Here is a 24,460-nt window from a genome sequence, read left to right on the forward strand (position 1 = left end):
TTTTCCATATTGGGTCACCAAATTTATATCGTACCAAAATGGCGTCTATTATCCGATTCCGATGAATAAATGAAACATTTAAACATGTAAACAGGTTGTCGACGTGATGTATACACCAACTAACCTCGTTACTCATAATATGCTTCTATCATTAAACATGATTCAGTTAACAAACACCACATTTAATATTAGCGATATGGAAATGGATATAAACAGGTACTCATAGATTTTATATATGTATAATTCAACAAATTATTGTTTAATAAAACATGCACTTTCAGAATTTATGAGTATGTGTAGCGATCAATCAATATACAATAAAACCAAATAAAGATATGTTAGTATTTCTTAATTATTTCAAAATTTCATTCGAGTTACTATGTGTTATCAACATATCATTCAGTAGTTGCAGGTTCATTATCAGATTAAATGGTATATAATACAGTCGGCAATATTCACAGCATGATAAGAACAGGTCAGTATTCAGTAATGATCACAAATAATTTAATTGTATTCAGTTCATAAAAATCGTTCTATCGAATTAAACATGGTACAAATTAATAGAAGATGACACATTGAAAATGTGCAAAATGTGCACTGCTTATTTTACAGGTCAGTTGCTAAGTTATTGTATTCGGTTGCCTGATAGTCTGTTGCAGATAGAGGGGACTCATATTTATTCATCTCAAGACTGTTAATGTCGTTCTTTTCTTTGGGATCAGCATAAGAACTGTTCTTCCGTGCTTCCATTGCCCTCATTTCCGCTACAGATAAAAGCGATTCGTACTGGTTAATCTCAATAACTTGAATGTCGTTCACGTTCTGGGGGCCATCAAGATCGCTGTATTCTTGACCTTCCTTTGCCTTTGAGTCCGCTTGAGAAAGAGATCGTTTGCACTCGTCATCAACAGCTCGCTTCCTTCTCCATCTGAAGAGATATTCGAACGTTATTAAGTATAGGTTAGTGTTTGCCATAAGCATTTATCAAGAGGCTGATCTGGCCGAGCTTATTGCTCAAATATAGTTTTGTTAACTGACCTAGCTACTGTTAATAAGCCGATCAAACGGATAAAAATCAATAACGTCTGAGTTTTAATTTAGAAATTTACAGCGAATTTGACAAATACTTCAATGGAATTCGACAAACTATATTGCTTCTTTCAATAATAGTATTACGGATTTTAGGTGAACAGCAAATACATACTCTATTTGAAACTCGTATCTTATCAATCTAGACTATGGCTAGTGTCCCTAAACATGGTTTATTTTTGAAATATCTACTACTGGGCTTGTCCCTGTATTTCTTATTGTATTATTGAAGAAAAAATAATTCGATTTTGATAAAAATTCCACGTCATATTTACTCTGAAATGATATTACGTACACAAAGAAGACAACACAGACGACACCGACGATGAAAAAGAGACCGCCCCCGACCCCGCCGGCTAAATACGCGATCATCGAAGCATTTGTTGCGCTTGTCGTTTTGAGCGCCGTAGTCACTGTAAAGAAATATTAAAACATTCGTTGGTACTTACTTTGATTTGAACTTTACCAATATTGAACATGCCCTAAAGGTATTGTGTAGTGACCGGTTACTTTGGGTAAATGGCCACTGTGTTGATCCCTTACCCAAATCCCCCCCCCCAATAACGCCCCTTAATAAGTTCTACCATATTGAGCGGTTACATGACAACTGAAAGTGAAATTTAAATCAAAGAATGACAATTTATAAGGAGAAGGGGCAGCATACCAATACAAACTCAATAATACATATGAAGGATATACATACATACCCGGTAACATATTAGGAGGAAGTGGACCATACGCAAGCATTCACACCCGATAACACATATATTGAAAGGGGAGCATACACATACGATGACACATAATACGCATACAAATCCGATGACACATAAGGACGAGGGGGCCATACACATACACATCCGATGACACATAAGGACGAGAGGGCCATACGCATACACACCCGATGACACATAAGGACGAGGGGGCCATACGCATACACACCCGATGACACATAAGGACAAGGCGGCCATACGCATACACACCCGATGACACATAAGGACGAGGGGGCCATACGCATACACACCCGATGACACATAAGGACGAGGGGGGCCATACGCATACACACCCGATGACACATAAGGACGAGGCGGCCATACGCATACACACCCGATGACACATAAGGACGAGGCGGCCATACGCATACACACCCGATGACACATAAGGACGAGGGGGCCATACGCATACACACCCGATGACACATAAGGACGAGGCGGCCATACGCATACAAACCCCATTACAAATAGAAAAAATGGGGACCAAACATATTAAAACCCAATTATCCATAAGGTTGGAGGAGATTATACGTACACAAAACTGTATAACACCTAAGGTGGCAGGAGCACATACGCATACAAATTAAGAGAATGGGGACCATACATATACAAAAGGTTTGCGGAGATTATACGCATGTATTAAGATAAGAGAGGCCATACGAATACAAACCCGATAACACATTAAGAAAAGGGAGTTAATACTAATCAAAGCCGATATACTATAAGCCGGGAGGGGATCATACGCAAATAAACCCGATAACCTATAAGCTGGGAGGGGATCATACGCGTACAAACCCGATAACCTATAAAACGGGGGATAATTATACGCATACAACCCGATAACACATTAGGATGGGGGGGGGGGGGCAATCGTAATCAAACCAGAAATACCATAAGCTGGAAGGGGACCATACGCATACAAACCGGATAACCTATAAGGTGGGAGGGATTTATACGCATACAAACCTGATAACACATTAGGAGGAATGGAACCATACACATACAAATCCGTTTGCACTTTCAATAACCCATTGACAGGAGGGGTGGGGTGCATATACATACACATCCTATTATTATAAAGCCGATCACAAATAAGATATTATGTATTGATGAAGGTTTCGGAAGATTTTTCTGAATCATTATCAAGATGAGAAGCCCAATCAGCGAATAGTGAGTGTTCAATTTCGGTAATACTAACTCTATTTCTTAAAAATCACAGTCCTCCTCTATCCTGCTATACAATTTTAAAAAGAAATTCGTTCTTACAGACACAGCCTATGGCGTTATCCTGATAGCCAGTAATACAATTGCATTCATAATTGCCATTGGTATTTGCGCACACCGTGTGCTCCTTTATCACGCATGGATTTAAAAATGGTCCAGCCGGATTACATTCGTCAACATCCTCGTTGCAAGTAGCGCCTTTCCAAGAAGGTTTGCATTGGCAATTTCCGTCGACCTTGTCACAAATCTCTGTGTTTGTCATGTTGCATGGGCAGGTCTGGGCACAGTTCTCACCAAATTGACCACGAGGGCATTCTGAGAGACAGTCCAATGAACAAAAAAAACAGATGAAGTACATTACAACGTTATTGAAGTGTAAACAAAAGACAAAACGTAAAGAAGAAGATAAGTGCAAGACAGGAATGTGCCTATGTTATATGCGCCTATTACTACTAATATAAAACGTTAGCATGTGAAGTAGAAACACTACAATTGTCACTGAATACAAACAAACACATTGCCAGTCTAGTTGTTGACAAACAAGTTGTAAAACCTGAATTAAGACGCTAATCATAACCATAAGCCTGCTTTAGTGTTCAAGATTCCACGAACGCAGCTACACACACACATTTTGGGTACATAGCTACAATCGGAATAAGCCGAGCATTCTTCCGTCTAAAGTCTTTTAATTGTGGTTTGCCTTTTATCTTATTTCAACAATGAAGCGAGATGTCAGGATTATTCACTACTTACTGATCAAATTGTCATATCGTGCACCATTATACTTTTTTATTTGAATAAAGACATACTTACCAACACAGCCTATGGCGTCTTTCTGATAGCCGGTTATACAATTGCATGTATAATTTCCAATAGTATTTTCGCACACCGTGTGGTGCTTTATCACACATGGATTTAAAAAGGATCCAGTCGGACTACATTCATCAATATCGTCGTTGCAAGTAGTGCCAGTCCAAGTACGTTTACAAAGGCAATTACCGGTAACTTTGTCACAAATATCTGTGTTTGTCATGTTGCATGGACAGATCTGCTCACAGTTCTCACCAAATTTATCGTTAGAACATTCTGTAAGACAGAGCAATGCGATGAAAGCTGTTATACGGGACTGTTATTTACTATGACTGAATATAGTGTGTTTACATCATGGATTCATTAAAATATAAAAAATTGAAGAGGAAAATATTTGAAGGACATCAATATTGAGATGATGTATGTGCATATTGTTTAAACATTTAATATAAAAATGTTTACTTATATTTTAAGTTTTGATTATTGTAACAATCCACTGGACACCATGAACATGAATTTTTATGAAAATACTATTAATATCAGAATTGAGAGTTGCTTACAGTTGAATGGCAAATCTTTGTAGTTATTTAACCAACGATATTTTTAATCCTATATGCAATGACTACATGATTTATGGCCAGTTAAATACTCTTCTATTGATTCTACTATGACCAGTCCAGTTCACCATGGACATTTGCATGGCGAGTATATTTACTTACAACAATGTCATAACTCGATTCTGGACAGATAAAAAGATAGATTTCGGTTATGAGTGCATAACATGGACAATTAAAACAACATGTACAGTTTATATAAAAATATTAAAAACTTGCAAATATGACTGGTCAATGCCCTGCATACCAGCACCAAGGATAACTCAAATAAGTGTCCCAGAGAAACCTTATCTCCATTGAGGTCCTTAATGTCGGTGGCATGACATTGACAGGCATTTACAACTTACGACAGACATAATACAACTATAAGTCAGAAAAGTTAATACAACTATAAGTTATAACTACTTACAACACAAATGTTAAATGGATTCCAAGGAAATAATCAACATTTATAAATTTAGCTTTAAGGAAAAACAGGCACGGTAAGCACTCTTGGGCCGTACCTATAAAGGATCTTCAGTTCTTTCCCAACTTAAGTCGAATTCTTAAAAAGTTCATAGTCAAATCAAAAGTATGTATACGTTTTTTGAACATTAAAATGTTTTTATTACCGCCCCTGTGCTACTAATTTAGATTTGACTTAGTCTAGACAGAATTAAGCCTATTTACTAATATTATCTAACTATATCAAGTTTTGAGCTTTTCACACATACAAAGGTAAGGTTTGTAAAAGGTATTAAACTTTGTCTTCAGTGCACTGATTTACTTTTTTGAATGATAATAGTCATGCCATTTGACCGACAACACTTATTCAATACAAGTCATCTTCAGTTCAAGCAAGTAAACAATATCGTCAGCATAAAGATGTACTGACAAATATTCAGATCCTAAACTTGTAAAGCTAGTCACACATATAGTTAGTAAACATTACCGTAGAAGGTGAACAATAAGCACAACCCTGGCGAATCTCAGAGTTTACTATAAGCCAGTCCGTAAAATAGATATTAACAATACAACTGGAATAGGTATTGGCATATCAAGTTTTCACGGCAGGTATAATTTTTGTCGACGTACAAATATACGAACGTTTATGCCATGCGATATAACTTTTGATTGAGTAGAACGCTTTTTGAAAATCAATGAATGTAACGACAGTAAAAGTATCTAACATCTTACGAGTGCTTTCAATGTTTGACTTCTGGGCTGGTCCCTGTAGCTTTCATTGTATAATCATCATCATCATCATCATCATCATCATCATCATCATCATCATCATCATCATAATTATTGTTGTTATTATCATAATAATAATAGTGATAATATTAATAATAATAATAATAAAAATAATAATAATGATAATAATATTAAATAGAATAATAATGATAAATGTAATTATTATTATTATTATTATTATTAAAATAATAATTAAATATAACCTTATTGAAGTGATATATTTAATGACCAATGGACATAGAACAAATTACATTACACAAATCTCAATATAATTTCTTAAGTGTGAATTCAAGAAGCCTCATGGATAAAAAATGGAACTAATGCACAGTAAAAAATGATATTACTTTATCTAAAATGTATCTGTGGACATAAACTCGTACTTTACATACTGGTAATGCCCTTTCATTAAACATGATAGTTAAACACTATTGCCATTATGACTTGACTATGGCACGCTTATTTGTTATTTGTTCATAAAAAAACAATAGCGTTTCCGATGTTACAGATGTAATATTTGGTGATTCCCTAAAATAAGTTTGGAAAGAATGTGTAAAAACTATACCGAAACTATTATTTCAATAAGTGTTTTGTTTTGATAAAATGGGTTAATAGGTTTTTCACGTCGATTTACGTGGGAACAAGGAACTAAACTATCTGTAATTGTCCATAATTAATTTCCTACATTTATTTGTTTAAATAAATATTGAGGAAGCAAAAATGTGATTGTAATATTTCATGTAGGGTTACTACATATCAAAATATGACAGTGTTACATCGCAAAAAGCTTAATATCTATACATAACCCCGATCCACCGCGCAAGGCCGACTGACTTCAACATTGAGACTGGTCAGCCTTCCTTAACACAGTGCCAGGCCGACCGACTTTAACATTGAGACTGGTCAGTCTTCTTTAACCCAGAGCCAGGCCGACCGACTTTAACATTGAGACTGGTCAGCCTTTTTTAGCCCAGAGCCAGGCCGACCGACGTTAACATTGAGACTAGTCAGCCTTCTTTAACACAGCGCCAGGCCGACCGACTTTAACATTGAGACTGGTCAGCCTCCTTTACCACAGCGCAAGGCCGACCGACTTAAACATTGAGACTGGTCAGCCTTCTTTAACACAGCGCAAGACCGACGGACTTTAACATTGAGACTGGTAAGCCTTCTTTACCACAGCGCCAGGCCGACCGACTTAAACATTGAGACTGGTCAGCCTTCTTTAACACAGCACAAGGCCGACGGACTTTAACATTGAGACTGGTCAGCATTCCTTAACCCTGAGTCTGGCCATCTTTCTATTTTTTTCTTTATGCAACATTTACTTTGTAAAATGATATAGCTCAAGCGACTGTTCACCACGGCCTTACACTTCATCTGTTGAGGGTACAGTTCCCTCTTTAATCGGCAAAGCCTTTGTTAAACATTTGCACGTCGGATGAGCTGGAATTACACCATAATACATCTAGTGGGCGCGGATAGACGTTTGGAGATTTTTGTACATACATTTTCAGGTTGGATCAGACCCTGATGACAAAGGCTTGCTTTTTTCAATTATATCGTTGTTATAACGATAATATCGGCGCAGAAAATCAAAGCATGGCGTTTGCCTTAATTGTTTAATATGTATTTCCAGGACACTAGGGTATTTTGTAGGTAAAGTGCTACACCGATGCTATAGGTTCAACAACGACATCATTTCTGGCGAGATTTTGGTATATGCCGGTAGTTACATATATATGGATGAAACACCATTGCCATGTCCTTGCGTGGTAACATTCCGGTATTTTCTTCATAAAAAGAGTTTATGTAAGGCCAGATGAGCTTTAGTTTGATAGCTTAACGTATATATCGTTTTTTTGGTTACATGAATTCGTTTATAAAAGTACAAATTGATTGATTTTCCATACAATGTATTACTAGTATAAAACAAGTTTTTGTAAGCTTTGATGTGTGACGATTTCATTGGGAACATTTGAAAGGTTTTAAGTTTCTCCGGACTTAAATTAAAACACTAAGACTACTGATCTACTTGACTTGAATGATGGTAGAGCGTACGAATTCATCAATATATGGTTGACAACATCCTTTAAAGCTAGACAACAAATCTTTGTTGTCAGAGATGATTGCCTGATGATTTTTAAAATCTGTTTAGTCTTCTTTTTTCTTAGTCAATATTCGGTAATCACATCATGCTAATGCTTTACATGTTTAGATAAATCAAAATATATTGATGTTTGTATAATATTCAATATATCTCATTTCTGTAAAACGAAGCGTTGACAAAGTTTCGAAGTATTGAAGTATTGAAGACTATGCAAATGAAAGTACATATAAGCCATGCTTGGTTTTGAAATAAAACAGGTTGAGCTATCACAGGCGTGATGGATGAATATCTTAAACAGTCTGTGGGAATGGTTACACAATTTGGAGCTGAGACTTTATGGTGGATTTTGGTAGTTGTTTGTTGTCTTATAACGCTGTGCCTTTTGTTTGTCGTGTTCGGCCTTAGTGCTCGTGCCTTTAAACGGGATTATGTTTCAAGGTAAAACGTTTATCATTCACAATTACGAAATCGTTAACTGTGCCTTTTAAACCCGACACCAGCTAGAAGATATACATCACATAAGCGCATTGATCTACTCATAAGTGGTTATTATTTAATAAATATTAAATTAAAGAACTTACCAGATTTGCACTTAGAGTTGTCACAAACAAAAGATGAGCCAGAAGAGAGAATTCCTGTACAATCTTCGTCAGAAGAACACCATGATCCAATATCAGAAACAGTTTTTAATATAATAATGTGTACATCTTCTTTGAACATATAGTATAGTGTAAATAAACTTCAATATTTGATTCTATACAACACACAGTCATTTCGCATTTATTTTTTTATACTTTGCAAACAAAAAGAAAACATCAAGATAATTGTCGAGCAGGTACCTGGCTTAACGTTGACAGTAACGGATACATTTGTCGACAGTTCCATATCTTCCTCTCCACCATCAGTTGCCATGACAAGAAATGTGTAAAATGGCGTTGTAATGTAATTAAACGATGCCCCAAATAAAACCATCAATACTCCCTCAGGGGTTATTTTGAATTTGCTGGTACCTAAAACATTGAAGTTGACAGCAAAAATAGACGATTGCATTCTTTTGTAAATCCCGTCTAAGAAGATATTCTAGTCGAAATTATATGAAATAAACATTGACATATTTGTGAAACGGCTTAATGTTTTAATTTGCACTTCAAGTATGATCACAGGAACAGGGGGGGGGGGGGGGTGGAAAGCCCGCACAAAGTTTTAGTCGTTTGAAGGGCATAACATGCAATCTAATGAACTGATGTAGTATTGCTTCGTCGGTTATCCTTGGTACACTTTTACGGTCTGCTTCATTGTATTGCGTGTAAATAATGTAATACACAGATTAATAAAACCATGCATAGAATCAGTGTCTGTGATAGATGTAAAGGTGTGGTGTAGTTGTTTTAGCCTGGCAGCAGTCGTTGTGACATGAATAAAAACTAATGTATTGCTAGTCGAGGTAGCTGACGATGGTAGTAATCATATTGATATTTTGAACATTAAACGTACCAAAAACTGTATAGGTTGCGATCATGTTGTTTGGTGACGTGCTGTCTTTGTCCGTAGCAGTTATCGTTCCAACGGCTTTTGATGCTGAAAGAGTTCGATACAAGAAAATCATTGCTCTGTGAATGGTTGTAATACCAATTTAACCTTGATCATACATGTTACGTTGTCACTTATAATAATAAGTACATTAATTTGATGCGCAAATCGGCATATTTTATGACATATATTTGAACTACAGGTGTCCTAAGCATGCACATTTGAAATCACCGGTCAATCCTTACTTAACTTTTACTGATCATGTCAAGGGTGTTTACGAAGTTGAAGTGTTGTGTTTTGTAGCCTTGTGTCTCTTGATTGGTGTCTGTTTGTGTAAAGTGTTGTAATTTGTAGCCTTCTTTCTATTGTTTTGTAGCTGTTTGTGTAAAGTGATTTGTCGTGTAGTCTTGTGTCTCTCTTTTGGTGTATTCTTTACCTTGATTCCTGTTCTTTCTATTGTTTCATTTATTATCAAAACCACCTTTCATCTATTACCTGTAAAATTTTCACTTATGTTGAACGTGTAGATACTTTTGCCAAATTCAGGCGCATTGTCATTATCATCCTCCACACTTATGGTGATTGTAGATGAAACAGTTCGGGAACTGTTTGGATGCGAAAGTCTACAAAAAGTAAGCAGTTGAAATGTGATATACATAATAATTCAGTTTCACGACTTAGATAGCAAGGACATCGAAAGGACAGTCTTTACAAAGTACTTATCTATCTTAACAAATTTAGGGTTACACGTATGTATTTATTCCTTTTACACTTTTGACAAATTAAAACAAAAAACCTTATGGTTCGCGAATGCGATTCGTCAAAACCTAATACAATTAAAATAAGATTCCGACTTGTCTTCTACCATTTCATTTTGTAAACGGCTTAGTACAATTTGAATCTATAAATTAGCTTACTCGATTATAAGTACGTAGGAAGTTACGGGTGTTTCAACGTCAACGTCTAAATCCGAAACAACAGTAATGGTCTCGTCTGCTGTTGAAAAGTGTTTCGACTGTAAAGATACATTGAATTTCATTTACTCTAAAATAATCAGTAAAAGATGTAGGGTTGAGCGCTTAGACCTGTTTTAAATCCAGAGCGAATTCTTATCTATTTGCAAAAGCGGCTATTCCAACAATCACTTCAAAATAAATGTTAATCATTATTGAAATATATTTTGACATTGAATATCTTACCGGATCGGAAATTTTGAACATGAAATCAGTACTTGTTGGAGCGAAGCTAGCAGAAAGGTTTGCAATCACTTCATTTATTTCTGTTGTCTCGCAGATTTCTATCACACTACCGTTTTTTGGGCTTGACAGTATCAACTCTGAAATAACATTTTTCTTGTATTATCAGGAAAATTGCACTAAAAGTTCATAAAATGTTAAATGTATCACTGTCAGTAGACATAGTACACATTTTGCAGATAGACACAAGTGAATGATGAACAAGTTTGTTACGATGAAGCACAATTCTTATGTCAATAATTCAAAACATATCTCAACTTTTTGTCTATATAACTACTTAGGAACATCGTTAACAAAATAATATAAAAATACCCACTGTAACACTTGTTGTCAACAGAATCGAACCCGTCAACACATTCACAAGCACCTGACGTACATCGGCCATTTGTTAAGCAAGAATTGGCAATGTCTGTGCAATTTCTTCCTCCTACTCCTGAAATGAAAAAAAAAATATACTAAGGATATCTTCTATTTTAAAACAATTTAATCAATCACTTTTTTCATAATGACATCATTGTAGTTATCTAAATACAAGTTATAACATTAGAAAGGTTGTATTGTATGCTTTCCAGTGGTTTATAAAGATTAATCAGTAGACAATATCGAGCAAAGAATAATATGATGCTTCCCTGAAGTAGAAATCTGTGCGTAAACATGTATTTGTCGACACCGCATTATATTATTCACTGTTTCGAAATTTAGCTCAGCCAAATCAAAAGTCAGCGCATAAAGAGCTCAGACATTTTGACAACATTTATTTTTGATGTGACATTACGTTCGCTACCATTTAAGGCTTTCATCTGAAAAACTATATAGGTATGTTATAAAAAGAAAATCTCCAGTTTATCGAAAACAACTATGTTACTCGTGTTTACGCCACTCGTAAACTTAAGCTTTGGGGGCTCATTGGATATAATATATTGCGACCTTACACTGAAACAAACGATTGTCCTGTACGTTTATATGTGTGTTCGTAGGGTTATACAATACTCATTATTGTAGGATCCTTCCTAGGATGTGCGAGACCGCATGGGACCTACCAAATTTACACACTGTATTATCACAAACATAGGGTGGTGTGTGCAAGGTGATCCGACATTCAGCATCAGAGGAGCAAGATGAGCCTATATCTAAAAATAGAAATAAAACACAAATGCAAAATAGGATGCGTACTAATACTGTTACTTCTAAAACAGTTAAAATTACCTCTTCCAACTTTATGATAAATGCATCGCTACCAACAGGATATAACGTGTTTTGTTTCTTGCCATTTAGTTTATTATGGCTTAGTATGATCTAGTGTTATCGCCACTAATGGCAGGTCTTAGAAAGTTTTTTGTTCTCTTCAACATTCTCTGTTCTATTTCGCTATATCATCTTAAAGTCAACCTGTTTTATACCTGTATGTTGCTCTCACTCGAATTACCTTTATGACATAATACCCAGTTTTACTTACTTTAATATAAGCGGGATTTGAATATTACCTCTTTGACAAGATGAAGACTGAGTTCAAGCACCCGTTGCATCATAGGATATCGACATTCTTTGAGAAAACGGACCAATTTATTGTACTGATACTTTGTTAGGCTGATGATGCGGAAATGTTTCCCAATTATTCAGTGGTTTCATAATTATGTAGGCATTAAGGCAACTATGTACTTGAGAGGTATTTGCTTAACATTAAACCCGGAAGAGCTTTTGTTTTAAAATAATTATTTTCCGGCCTTTCAGTTGTTGTAAACTTTGATGTCTAACGATTGTATTGGGTAGTTTTGAAAGGAGTTAAGTTTCACCGGTCTGTATTTAAAAACAAATATGTTTTTCTTACTTTGAGAGGACTTTGAATGTATGAATTCATCATAAAGCTATTTAAAGCAGGATTCAAAGGTACTCCATAACCTTTCAGTGAATCATGAATGACTAGTTGGTGTTCGTTTCTTCATAAATCACTATTCGACTCTTACATAAGATTCAAACTTGAGGTTTTTCAATAAATATTGATGTATATCTTATTTCAAATGATGATTTCACATTTCCTGTGACGCTACTTAACTGTCGGTGAAGTATTTTATCGGGAACAAGCGACACAAGCTTTTTCAGACATATTTTCACTAATTAAAGGGAAATAACTATTGTAAGCCTTTAGAGAAGCCTTGTGGATACACACTAACAAGTTGACCAACATAAATGAAGTTTCATGGGCGTTTGTGAAATACATTTGGGGCTACTCGCGTCACAGTACGTTCGTACCATTGTTTACCTCATTCAAGAGCCATGACTCTTGTCATCCCGGTTGAAGCTTGACAAAAATGGCAGGTGCAGAACCGTCTTTCAAAATACCTATGAAGCTTCACGAGTTTATTTGCAGTACCTTAGGTGCTACATGTCGAAACAAAAGTCATTAGACTAGACAAGGTCAATAATTCTTGTTAGCTCAAGTAAAGGTGACATTAATGGTACCCTTATCAAGATAACTATAACGTTCCATGTATGAAGGTGCCTTTGTTTTGGAGCAATATTCAACACAATAACGACCAAATGGGATACGACGAACGCAACTGAGATATATCCCTTGCTATATATATATTTCTGAGTGTAAACAAAGGTTGGATGTGTGGGATTACGTGATTTTATGTAAGTATATTGGCTTTACATCCAATGCATGGTTTTGAAAGGTTTACATGCTCGAAAAAAATCAACCCTCAATGATCTTCAACTGGTTCAAAACGGTAACCCTTATAATCGAACATAAAGTATTTAAAGTCAATGGTTGATTTGTGTATTCACTGTCTTGTCATTCGTTTTTACTTAGTGTGTGTACTTTCGTCTTTATTTTGAAGCCTTTCGCTTCTGATATTTGCTCTTTAAAAAGTATTTCAACCAAGGCAGATCAGTAAATGTGTCAGATATTCTTTGCTTATCTTATTTAATGGATGTCTAATGCCACAAATAAGTAGACGAAATTGCATTCTGTTATTTGCAGAATTTTACCCTTCATGACGAGTTCGTGTTTCAAGTATCATAACTCTTCACACACGTTCCTGTTAATGTCATTAGCATTATCTTAACTTAATTATAGTTGTAAATGGAACTAGCGTGGAAGTTTGTTTTTTGCTAGGATTATGATTTCAAAGTTATACATGTGGTTATGTCACTGAAATAACCTCAATAATAATTATTCTAATTTATCTTAGATTACCTTTAAGGCAGGATGGTGGCTCCGACCAGACCCCAGAGCCATTACAGGATATCTTGGCTGTACCATTGATAGTGTACCCGGTAGTGCAAGAGTACGTCACATTCTGACCCTCGGCATAAGGTGACTGATCTCCACCGACAATGCTTCCATTCGGTACACTTGGAACCTGGTCACATTCTACACCTTTGATGGGAAAGGGATATTGTAGAAAAAACACCAACATGAAATGGCATATCTAGTCATGCAACTGGGTCTAACTGCTTTAAAATATAAATGAATGTTCAAGGTCATTCAATACTACAATTGTCATGCTAGTTGTTGACTCATAGCGGGCTATGTAATCGGCTCCTTTATTACAATTTATCAATATGCAACGTGTATTTCGAGTGGCTGTTAAAGATAGATACCGGAATAAGATATTACATTAAACCAGAGAAGGCGCACAATGGGGACCAATCGTTTTGTGACACGTAGACGCTTGAACTTTATATACTTTGTTAGTTCGCTTCAATATGTTCTACAGGTAGTTAAGTGATAGTCTTTTTTAGATTACATTTATGTTTTACACTGTTTTAGTGCTTTTGTTCAAACATATTTTAACTCCTTTTAGATGTATAATAGTTTCTTAGCTTATAGACTAAATTATTTTATCTTAATCAATAGTTTTAAGGTATGTGTTTTAGTCTCCTGTTATTAAATTTTATGAATGGATGCGTACTGAATTCTTAGATATATATTTTTTGCTTTGTCATGTTGTGTACATGAAGGAACTATAAAACATTGGAACCAACTTGTAAACCACTTGTCGACGGACTAGAACCATATTTTAATTTGACCAACTCCAATTTATGCCAAATCTAAAATTGTGACAAGAACTACGACAAAAGATCGGAAAAAAATCATGTGTTCATTTGCGCATCAGAAGTTAATTTCTTACATCTCTTTTAAGCTGACTGTTTTCCGATATAATGGGAATACCGATCTAAAATTATTGTTTAATTTCTAAAAAAAAGTGCAGTATATTAGTTTTACAGGTTTATTATCGACTACTGGGCTTGTCCCTGTATTTTTGTTTATTTTATAGAGATGGTAAGCATGCTTCAAAAACAGGACCAAGATGAAGATTTCACCATAAATCACTTGAAATCATTTGCACGGCTGTATTGGATTGTTTTCGGTTGCTGAACAAACTATTTATACTAAGAATGTCCACACTTTTGTCACAAAATGGAATTGAAATGAGATGCCGTTTTCGAGTATAGAAATGTTCAATGCTGCATATTTGCTTTAAAAATAGTAGAGCATATGTTCATATCTAGCTTTCTTCACAATTTAAGTTTTAAATTCCCAGTCCGTTGTTTTCTTTGTTTTAAATGTAACCATGGTCAATCTCAGGATATTTCTTAATCTTTCCGTTATTTAATATACAACAGCACACCTTGGTCAAGTCTTCGGTGTCGGGCCGGGATTCCTTTTACACTCTGGTATTCTGGGGTACACCGAGCGCCAATCCCAGTGTAAGAGTGGCAAGTATTTTTTGCCATTTATTTTGGAAATAAGCTGGTACAACTGCGAGGCGTTGTTATAGTTATGACATTATTTTGAATAGAAAATTTAACAACATATGAACGTCATTCGTGAAAATTGTTTTTCGTGAAATAAAATACGATACTACACTGAAATTAACAAATATCCTCCATGTATTGCGTAATAATAAGCGGAATGTCAGAGCTATATTTTTGTTGTGACATTGTATGTGATTACATTTTGTATTCCTAACTGACATGATATTTGGTCAAACATCCATGTTAGTATGTAAAATTGACATGTTTATATGACATAATGTCTTGTTTAACCAACATGTTATCATGTATTTCTGAAATCTTACCATGTCTTTCCAATGGCATGTTAAGATGTGCACATGGCATGTTATAATGTTTGACGGATATGCTATTATGTCTAACTGGCATTTCATTATATGCAACCATTACTATGAGAAATCATAAACCTTTTATCTTTAACTGACATGCTATTCTGTCTAACTTCTCTAGCCACTCCGTTTATTCACAATCAAAAACTGCCACTGCAACCTATGTTTGAGATGACACCATCAAAAACTGCCACTGCAACCTATGTTTGAGATGACACCATCACAAACTGCCACTGCAACCTATGTTTGAGATGACACCATCACAAACTGCCACTGCAACCTATGTTTGAGATGACACCATCACAAACTGCCACTGCAACCTATGTTTGAGATGACACCATCAAAAACTGCCACTGCAACCTATGTTTGAGATGACACCATCAAAAACTGCCACTGCAACCTATGTTTGAGATGACACCATCAAAAACTGCCACTGCAACCTATGTTTGAGATGACACCATCACAAACTGCCACTGCAACCTATGTTTGAGATGATTTCACTTTTGAAAAAAGTATGATGAGAGGTCATTATGTAAATATGCTATTTATATAAAACTAATTAGTGCTGTTCGTACATGTTTTCAATTATCAGCAAAGTAACTACTTTTTTGACATGATTCCATGCCAAAACAATAAGATAACACTCCCTGTGGATAGGACGTCTAACAGACATATTGCCATGTCAATTGGACTAATTGTTTGTTATATCAACACAATAACATGTCAAATAAACACTTTCATTTATCAATAAGAAAAGCCAACATGTTAATTTAACATGGTAATACATCGGTCATACATAAAACAAAACAAAAATGAATGCAGTCATTATTACTTGTTCATTGGACATAACAATATGACATTTGGACATAATTACATGCCATTTAGACATGATAAATTGTCATTTAGACATGCTAACATGTTGTTGAATTGACGTAACAATTAACAAGACAGACATAACAACATGACAGCTAGACACTATGCAGTAATACATCACAAAATAAAAAAAATGAGATAATCCATAATTTTGCATGAAACTTTGACCTTGTTCAATCACAATGGCTGGATATTTTCACCATAAAATATAAGGATCTACTTACTTGGTATCACGAGGTTTTCAACAATCACGGTAACAGTTCTGGTGTCTGTGGATGAGTCGCCAGTATCAGTGACACTGGAGCGAAAGCGAGGATGTAAAGACAATACATATACCAATTCATTCAGTTTTCGATTTATTGAAAACGTGTCCAGCTGGTCATGCGCACCCAATGTCCATGAGTGCCAACTATTCATGAGCCTCAATATTCATTAGGTCCAAATATTCATGAGATTCATAAGATCACAACATTTATAAGGCCCCACTATTCACTATTCATGAGGTCTTACTATTCATGAGAGCTCTATACCCATTCGGGTCCCAACATCCTCGTGAACTCAGTTTTTCACGAGACCCACATGTTCACGAAGGCCCGATATCCACGAGGGCACAATATCCCTGAGCGCCAAATATCCGCGAGGGGCCTATATCGCTCACCTTACCTGTTAGTATTTCTAACAACATTAAAATGATTACTCTCGTTAGTACGATGTTACATGTTGTCTTTACATATTAAGGCAGCAGAATATAGGTCGAAGCAAAACATTTATTTAAAATTTGAACACATTATCATGTTAAACTTATTTGACATTAATGTTAAAAATAATAAAAAATGCGTATAACTTAAGTCAAACACGATAATGCATTAAAATTTAAAACCCACATCGAACAACATGTTTTTGCACCAACCCATATTGTGCGTTTCTTAAATAAACGAGATATTGCATCATTATAATAATAACTCTCGTTGGCACGATGGTAGGAGAGACCGTTTCGTTCATAGAATGTTATATTGATGTTGTTATTGTGAAATAAGATATATCAGCATTATGTAAGCACGGTTATATGTGAGTGTGTGGACTAAATGTATTAATTCTGTGTAGCTGACATGATAGAAAATAATTATATGAAGTTCTCTCGTTGGCTGGATGTATTGGGTAAGTGTGCCCTTTACCTATTAATACTGTTGATTGATAAATATAGTTCGGTATTTTATTGATAGATGTCGTTGCCACGATATTATGTAGCATTTTGTTTTCATATATGTATGTTGTCTGTAGGGAAGGGGATATTACAGTGTTGTATGAATTACTCCCATTAACACGATTAAACTGAAGAGTCTTCATATATTGAATATATTGAATGTTGTTACACCATTATACTTATAACTCTTCTCGGCAGGATGCTACGGGGGAACGGGACTTCATATACTAAAGTTGTTGGTGTGTGTATGTAGAGGGAGGGGGGGGGGGGTAGCAGGATATGTCAGCATTATATTGATTACTATCGATGTTACCATGCTTCTGAAGTATGTTGTCTTGAAATATTTATGTTGTATGGAGGGGAAAATATATAACAACACTATATTGATTAATATTCTTAGCACTTGACTACGGTCGAATGAAGTCTTCATATATTTATGTTCATATTGATTACTCTCACTGGTATGAAGGTACGTGAGTATATGACCTTACTAAAAACGTAACTTATTCAATTTTATACATAGAAACAGGCAGTTTTCCACAAACGGAAATATAAACGGAAATGTTTTGGTCTATTGAGAACTAAATCCTGCCATAAGTACATGTTTAAAAATAGATTCCGTCAAACGCGCATGGTTTTTACTACTTTTGACCGGTTATAATAAGCGAGAAGAGGTTTGGTTTTCGCTTGATCTTAATATAGCATATTACCGTGATATTTCTGTAAAGCAAACGTTTGGACAGAAAGCGTGGGGATAAATCTAATCACGTATTTCCGTTTCATTTAAATTCCGGCTTAATACCGGCGATCAGAAATGACGTCATAGGATGTGATGGTAACGGCGCCATTCAACAATACGACAATTAAACCGTTTTTGTGCTGGTGAAATTTGAATCCATGCTAATGTTGTTGTTTGTATGAGACTTCATTCGAATGCGAAAATATAAGTATTGGACTGCCTTCTGCTATTATTCTTCAGATTCATTACTATAATAAATGATAAATATAATGATTACCAGGGAAACATGAAATGTCAATAAACTCAGGTTGCTCGAACATCGCTTTTTACAACCTTCGATATTTCCCGCTACATAACAAAATATGGACGGAGTAGTGTGTCATTCATTTTTGTTTTAATTTAGCATTAAACCAAATATTTAAAAACAAAATCAGAATCAAGATAAATCAATTAAGTAAGAAAAATAGTGATACATCACTCAACACGGTTCAAATAGAAATAGCACCTTCTTGGGCTCTTGTATAATGTCGATGGAGGCGTGCCGGCCACACCACCTCCCACCCTTGTCAGTTTTCATTCCGTTAGTGCTCTTTAAACCTATCTAATATTCATCGTTTTCATATTATTACAATTAAAGTAAACGCTATTATTAATTTTTCATACTGAATAAATAAAGTACGTCATACAAGAACACGAAAAAGCCATTCTGTTAATTCGCATAAAAATCACTTACATGATGAAAAACCGCCGCAAATCTTAGTTATTTCCCTATGAATTCATTTAAATCAAGTCGCAAAGGTATTTTGAGGATGAAGATGTGGCAATAGCAGCCAGAGAAGTAAAAAGCGTGGAATTAAGCCTTTAAGGCTGACGCTCATCACGGGAATACCTTTGAGACGACCTTGAACGTATTTGACGTCAGAAGCCTGCGGGGGTTTCTCGTGCATAAGAATAATTTCTTGGATCCTTAGTAATACAAAATCTTTGTTCGGTAGAAATATGTGCAATTATAGAAATCTACTTTTATAACATGGCCGCCTGGGGAAACTGTTTATAAATAAACAGATCATGCCTATTTATGAAATCATGTCTGTTTGTTGGACCCTGCCCGTTTATGAGCATCAGATCGCACCATTATATGTTATACAACTATCTACATGATACATTGAAACGGCTTAGAAAGAAATTAGATCTAATAATTTTGGAACGTTAAATACACTATCACTGCCTTAGATGACCCTCTGTACGTGTCAGACATAAACACTAGGAATAACAGGTTTGAAAACAAATTGGAGTATACAACCGTGACCGTATTTACGGTACAATACTTAGTACCTTCATCTCCTTTCAATATAATACTTAGTACCTTTATTTTCACTCAAATGGTTGACTAACAACCAGTGTCGTGTAGTTGACTGATGATGCATGTAACTAAATAAGAACTTACGTTATTGACAAGCTGTATGACGCTATCGCATTGGTTCTAATAGTTGCCATGTTACACTGTAGTTTCTCATCACCGCTATCTGTATCTGTGGCAGTCGTAAAGGCACCACCTATGTTGCCAGTAGCTCTAGAAAAAACAACATACATGATAAGACATTTAGGCAAAGAAGTTAAATCGTTCTGGCAGTATAATGACAACTATAAACCATGTATGTGTATAGGAGGGGGGAAGGATGAGAGGGCGTGTGTGCATGTGTGTGTGTTTTCGCGCCAAAACAGTTCATTTGAGTATGTTCGATGAAAAGAATTACTTTCTTATTCAACATTCAATATTAATGAGCAGACATTATTATTTTACTACATTGGTATAAACAATAATAATACATTCTTCATTAAAAAAACAACATACATCACATAATTGAACAGTCCTGATCCTGTCACAATAATAAGGAACACCTTATCACAGTCTGTTGGGTTGTCAACATTCACGGTTGTGGTAGTGGTAGAATCTCCATTCCTATCTTCGACAACGGCAGAGACTTCCTCACTCTCATCTATCCCAATAGTCACTGTAAAAGACACCACCACGATTCATTATTTTCAAACATCTTCTCTACATATTATTGTATTAACTATAAGTTGTTTTACAATGAGGAAAATCTTACACGGCCCCTATGCATCTCATCATCCCAAGAGGATAACCCTAAGATGTAAATATAGCACCTTACGGGACCGCCTATTTCAGCCTACAGAAGTCGAAACGAGAGAAGACAGCACTTTGTCATTACAGCTAAACCGCATACTTACAAGATTCATATGGCAGGGTCTATGTTTGTTTGCATATTTAATTTGAATTTTAATTTAATACAGTTTTGCATCTCTCGGTAGTTAGTCTATAAAAGTAAAGGAAAACAGAACTGTCAGCCAATCAGGGGCGCTAGTTGTTTAAAATATTTCGTTTCTTGTTTGCGACGAATCGTTTCTTATTGCTGAAGACGGCTCTTAATGATTTAGTAATTGCGCATATAGCCACGTCGTCTGCTTGCATATGCAAAGGCGCAATTTTAGTGTCAACGTTGATTTAAATGATGTTTCAATTATCTTGCAGTGATAAACAGGTCTTTTTGACAATTTTGAAGGAGCTAACACAAAGTAGGTTTGATTTTATAAGTTATTCGTTCGTGAATAAGAAACCACGGTCGCTTCGCTCCTTTAAGATACTTCACGAAAAATACTTAATAAACTCTAACCCAAACGTGGTATAATGTGGCATAAACTACGCCAGTCTTGTCCACTCTACGATTTGTTATGAAATATTCTCCTAAATACCCCCCCCCCCCAAAAAAAAAGTTTTTTGCAAGACAGTGTTTTACTTGTGCGTTCTTTTTCACTTACATACAAGATGTTTTTAAATGGTCTGACTTGATACTTACAAATTACAAGCAGTACACTCAGTACTTGGCAGCGACCAAATCTCTTCATTTTAGAAAAATGCTGCATAATTAAAGAAAAAGAACATGAATATTTGAACTATTGGTGAAAAAACGATATAATTATATTAGCACTCATAACAGTTAACATTTAAGCAACATAACATGAAATTCACACACAATCTTCTTAAGTAACGGTATTGTAAGAGTGAATACGGGTTTTAATGATCGCAAATGTGGTTATTAAATTGAAGGAAATTAATGTCTTTTTGAACTTTTAAACAACAATTGTTGTTGTTGTTGTTGATGATGGTGATGATGGTGATGATGATGATGATGATGATGAATAATTTGAATTATTGGCTATTTTAATAACACTATAAGTAAGTATATTGTAAGTCTTCTTGTTTTTCAGGTATTGCAGTGTTTTTACACATGTATTCAAATGTAAAAAGTTACGTCTTATCTTTTGAAGTTATACCTTTTGATGTTGTGTGTACATACATATTTTTACTGTGTACTGAATAGTTGTCTAAACGATCTGAAACCTAATTACACGTCTATTTCAAATTCGGGTTCATGACGAACAATCAAAGTTTCTTCACGCATGCGCAGATGGCATGAGAATGTATGAAAATTGGACGACTGTACCAACTCATGCAGACCGACAAAATACTCTCTACGAAAAAAGAAAAAGAATCCGTTGTATTCACCGTCAGATTTGCATATATGATATGGAGCTACAGTAAGTGGGGGAGTTCTCGATTGTCATTGTCACATATATGTTCGAACACAAAAACAAACAAACAGATTTAAGTGCAATATTGACAACAAAGTGTCATGATCTTGATGGAAAATGCTGTGCCCCTAGTAGATCATTGACATTGGCCTTACACAGTCTTACGGTCAGTCATCTACAGAATACCCACCCAAAGGTTCAAATGTGTTTAAGTAGACTGTGACAGAAAAGTACTTCCGTACAATCACTGGAGATACATGACCCAGCAAACTGAAAGCTACAGATATATCGACACATGTCTTGGGGTTTATTGCATATTCCAACAGTCAGAGATTTAAAGCTGTTTTTATAGGCAGTGGTGTTTGTTAACCTTCAAAAGTTGATATGTAATTTCATTTATTTACTTTCTTGTAAGTTTGACTTTCCATTCAAAGCACCTTTACATAAGATATACCATAAGTATATACATATGTATCTATATAATAGCAACTGTGCTATACAGTAGTACATATTTCCTACAAACATTTTAACAATTATGAATAATATATGAGAAATTAAAAATCAGTAACATTGATTCAATCCTTTGATCATATATAAAACACACACTTCTATGGTTGTTCAATTCAAATTTCCATGTGATGAATTGCAATGAAACGTTAATGATATTTTTTTCGTTAAATATTAAATGAATAATTTGATTTATCATTGTTAGTTACTTTGACTCGCACATTTATAAAAATACAGCTTGGTGCATAACGTTTATACTCTAGTGTTTGTCATGACATGGTAGATATAGGAGGGATACGTCTCTGAATTGTGTTATGTGTACCACGTGATACACATTATCTTGAGACGTCGTACAAACAATTGTTATTTCTTAAAAGGTTAATGTTGAATGTCCAACATCTAAAATTCATTCACCAATAAGTTCTAATGATTGTGACTTTGTAGTTTGGCATGCTAAGGAAATATTGTTCAAAATTTTTAAACTTTTCATAATGGATATATCTGATTTCGAATATCAGGCCTAAATGTATGCCAGTTAAAAATAATTTATTAGAATAAAAAGCAATGTCTTCGCATACCTTGACAAAAGTAAAACAAAAATAATGTTAAAATACATATATGAGTTATAATAACAACATTGCAATCTGAGACTATTAATAATACATACGTTTTAAAAATCATATAAATATATTAAATATATATATATATTGCATATAAAAGTCCAGCAAATTGGCGGTTCAATTTCCTGGTGATTTCATGGACTGATGAAGCCTCTGTCCCCTTAAGGCTGATGGATAATTTCCGCAGGCTGTGTAGACCTGCAGATTGGCGGTTCAATTTCCTGGTGATTTCATGGACTGATGAAGCCTCTGTCCCCTTAAGGCTGATGGATAATTTCCACAGGCTGTGTAGACCTGCAGTTAACAGAACTTAGATAACACATATTGTTTACTTATCAACTGATTGAAACACCATAAATACAAAAGATAAAATTATATTTTAATAATAATTAAAATCATAATAATATATAAATAATTTTTAGGTATGTGGTGATTTTTCAACATAATAAATTAATGCGTTTGCATATGGCTATTCATTTGAGCGGGCATCTATATAGTCTACATCAATTTGCAAAGTCTTAGTGTTCTCATTTTTCTATCTTTTTTGTAAGGAAATAATGGGCTCTTATACTAAAACACATTGAAACTGTTTCTATTATAAAGACATACTTCACTTTGCGTTGACCGGAATACGGAATAATTAAGACTTATTAACAGGTACCAACGTAAGTAGCAAGCTTGGATAACGTTGACCCTAAATACATGACAAGATGTATTTAAACATGAATTGATAATTAAATATGTTCTTCCGATGTACACAATTTAGTACAAATTGTTAAAACACATACTGTTAATAATAATAGTGCACATTGAAAATCTTACCTATAAGAGATCACGTTCCTTTTATTTTGCTTATGGTTACATTTAAAATAAATAATCCATCACATTGTTTTTTTTAATTATTTTTCCCGTCTGTCCAAAAGCTAAGTTCCTTGTTGAGCATTCAATCTGAATCATTTATATACCAAGCTATTTTGTGTCTGATTCATCGTTGTAAAATTATATAGCCGTGAAGTAATTGTTAAGAATGTAATTTGAACCTGTCGAGTCTACCCAAAAAGGATTGTAAAGAGTATTATTAATTAACATTTCGGTAAATGAATACGACTTGCAGCTTTTTGGAGTCAGTTGTAAACAGGT

At 34.9% G+C, this 24,460-nt stretch overlaps 1 protein-coding gene across 4 annotated transcripts; it reads right to left on the reverse strand.

The window, feature by feature from the left end:
• Positions 1-223: 223 nt before the first annotated feature.
• On the reverse strand, positions 224-24,279 carry LOC128211861 (uncharacterized). 4 transcript variants are annotated; one of them, XM_052916968.1, is made up of 19 exons: positions 24,143-24,279; positions 23,368-23,614; positions 21,458-21,518; positions 20,434-20,593; positions 20,026-20,151; positions 16,860-16,933; positions 13,833-14,015; positions 11,674-11,763; positions 10,950-11,066; positions 10,577-10,713; positions 10,295-10,392; positions 9,873-10,000; positions 9,342-9,425; positions 8,687-8,857; positions 8,429-8,491; positions 3,897-4,169; positions 3,126-3,398; positions 1,385-1,502; positions 224-928 (listed from the first exon to the last, which is right to left on the reverse strand). In XM_052916968.1, exons 3-19 carry the CDS (start codon positions 21,504-21,506, stop codon positions 607-609), a joined length of 2,466 nt encoding a protein of 821 aa, XP_052772928.1. In that variant the 5' UTR covers positions 21,507-21,518; positions 23,368-23,614; positions 24,143-24,279; the 3' UTR covers positions 224-606. The 4 variants fall into 4 exon arrangements, with proteins under 4 accessions (XP_052772928.1, XP_052772924.1, XP_052772927.1 ...); XM_052916964.1 differs by having other exon boundaries at positions 8,429-8,521; XM_052916967.1 differs by having other exon boundaries at positions 8,429-8,514; positions 8,686-8,857.
• Positions 24,280-24,460: the final 181 nt, after the last annotated feature.

Source organism: Mya arenaria, chromosome 12 (genome assembly GCF_026914265.1).
Source record: "Mya arenaria isolate MELC-2E11 chromosome 12, ASM2691426v1".
Lineage (NCBI taxonomy): Eukaryota > Metazoa > Mollusca > Bivalvia > Myida > Myidae > Mya > Mya arenaria.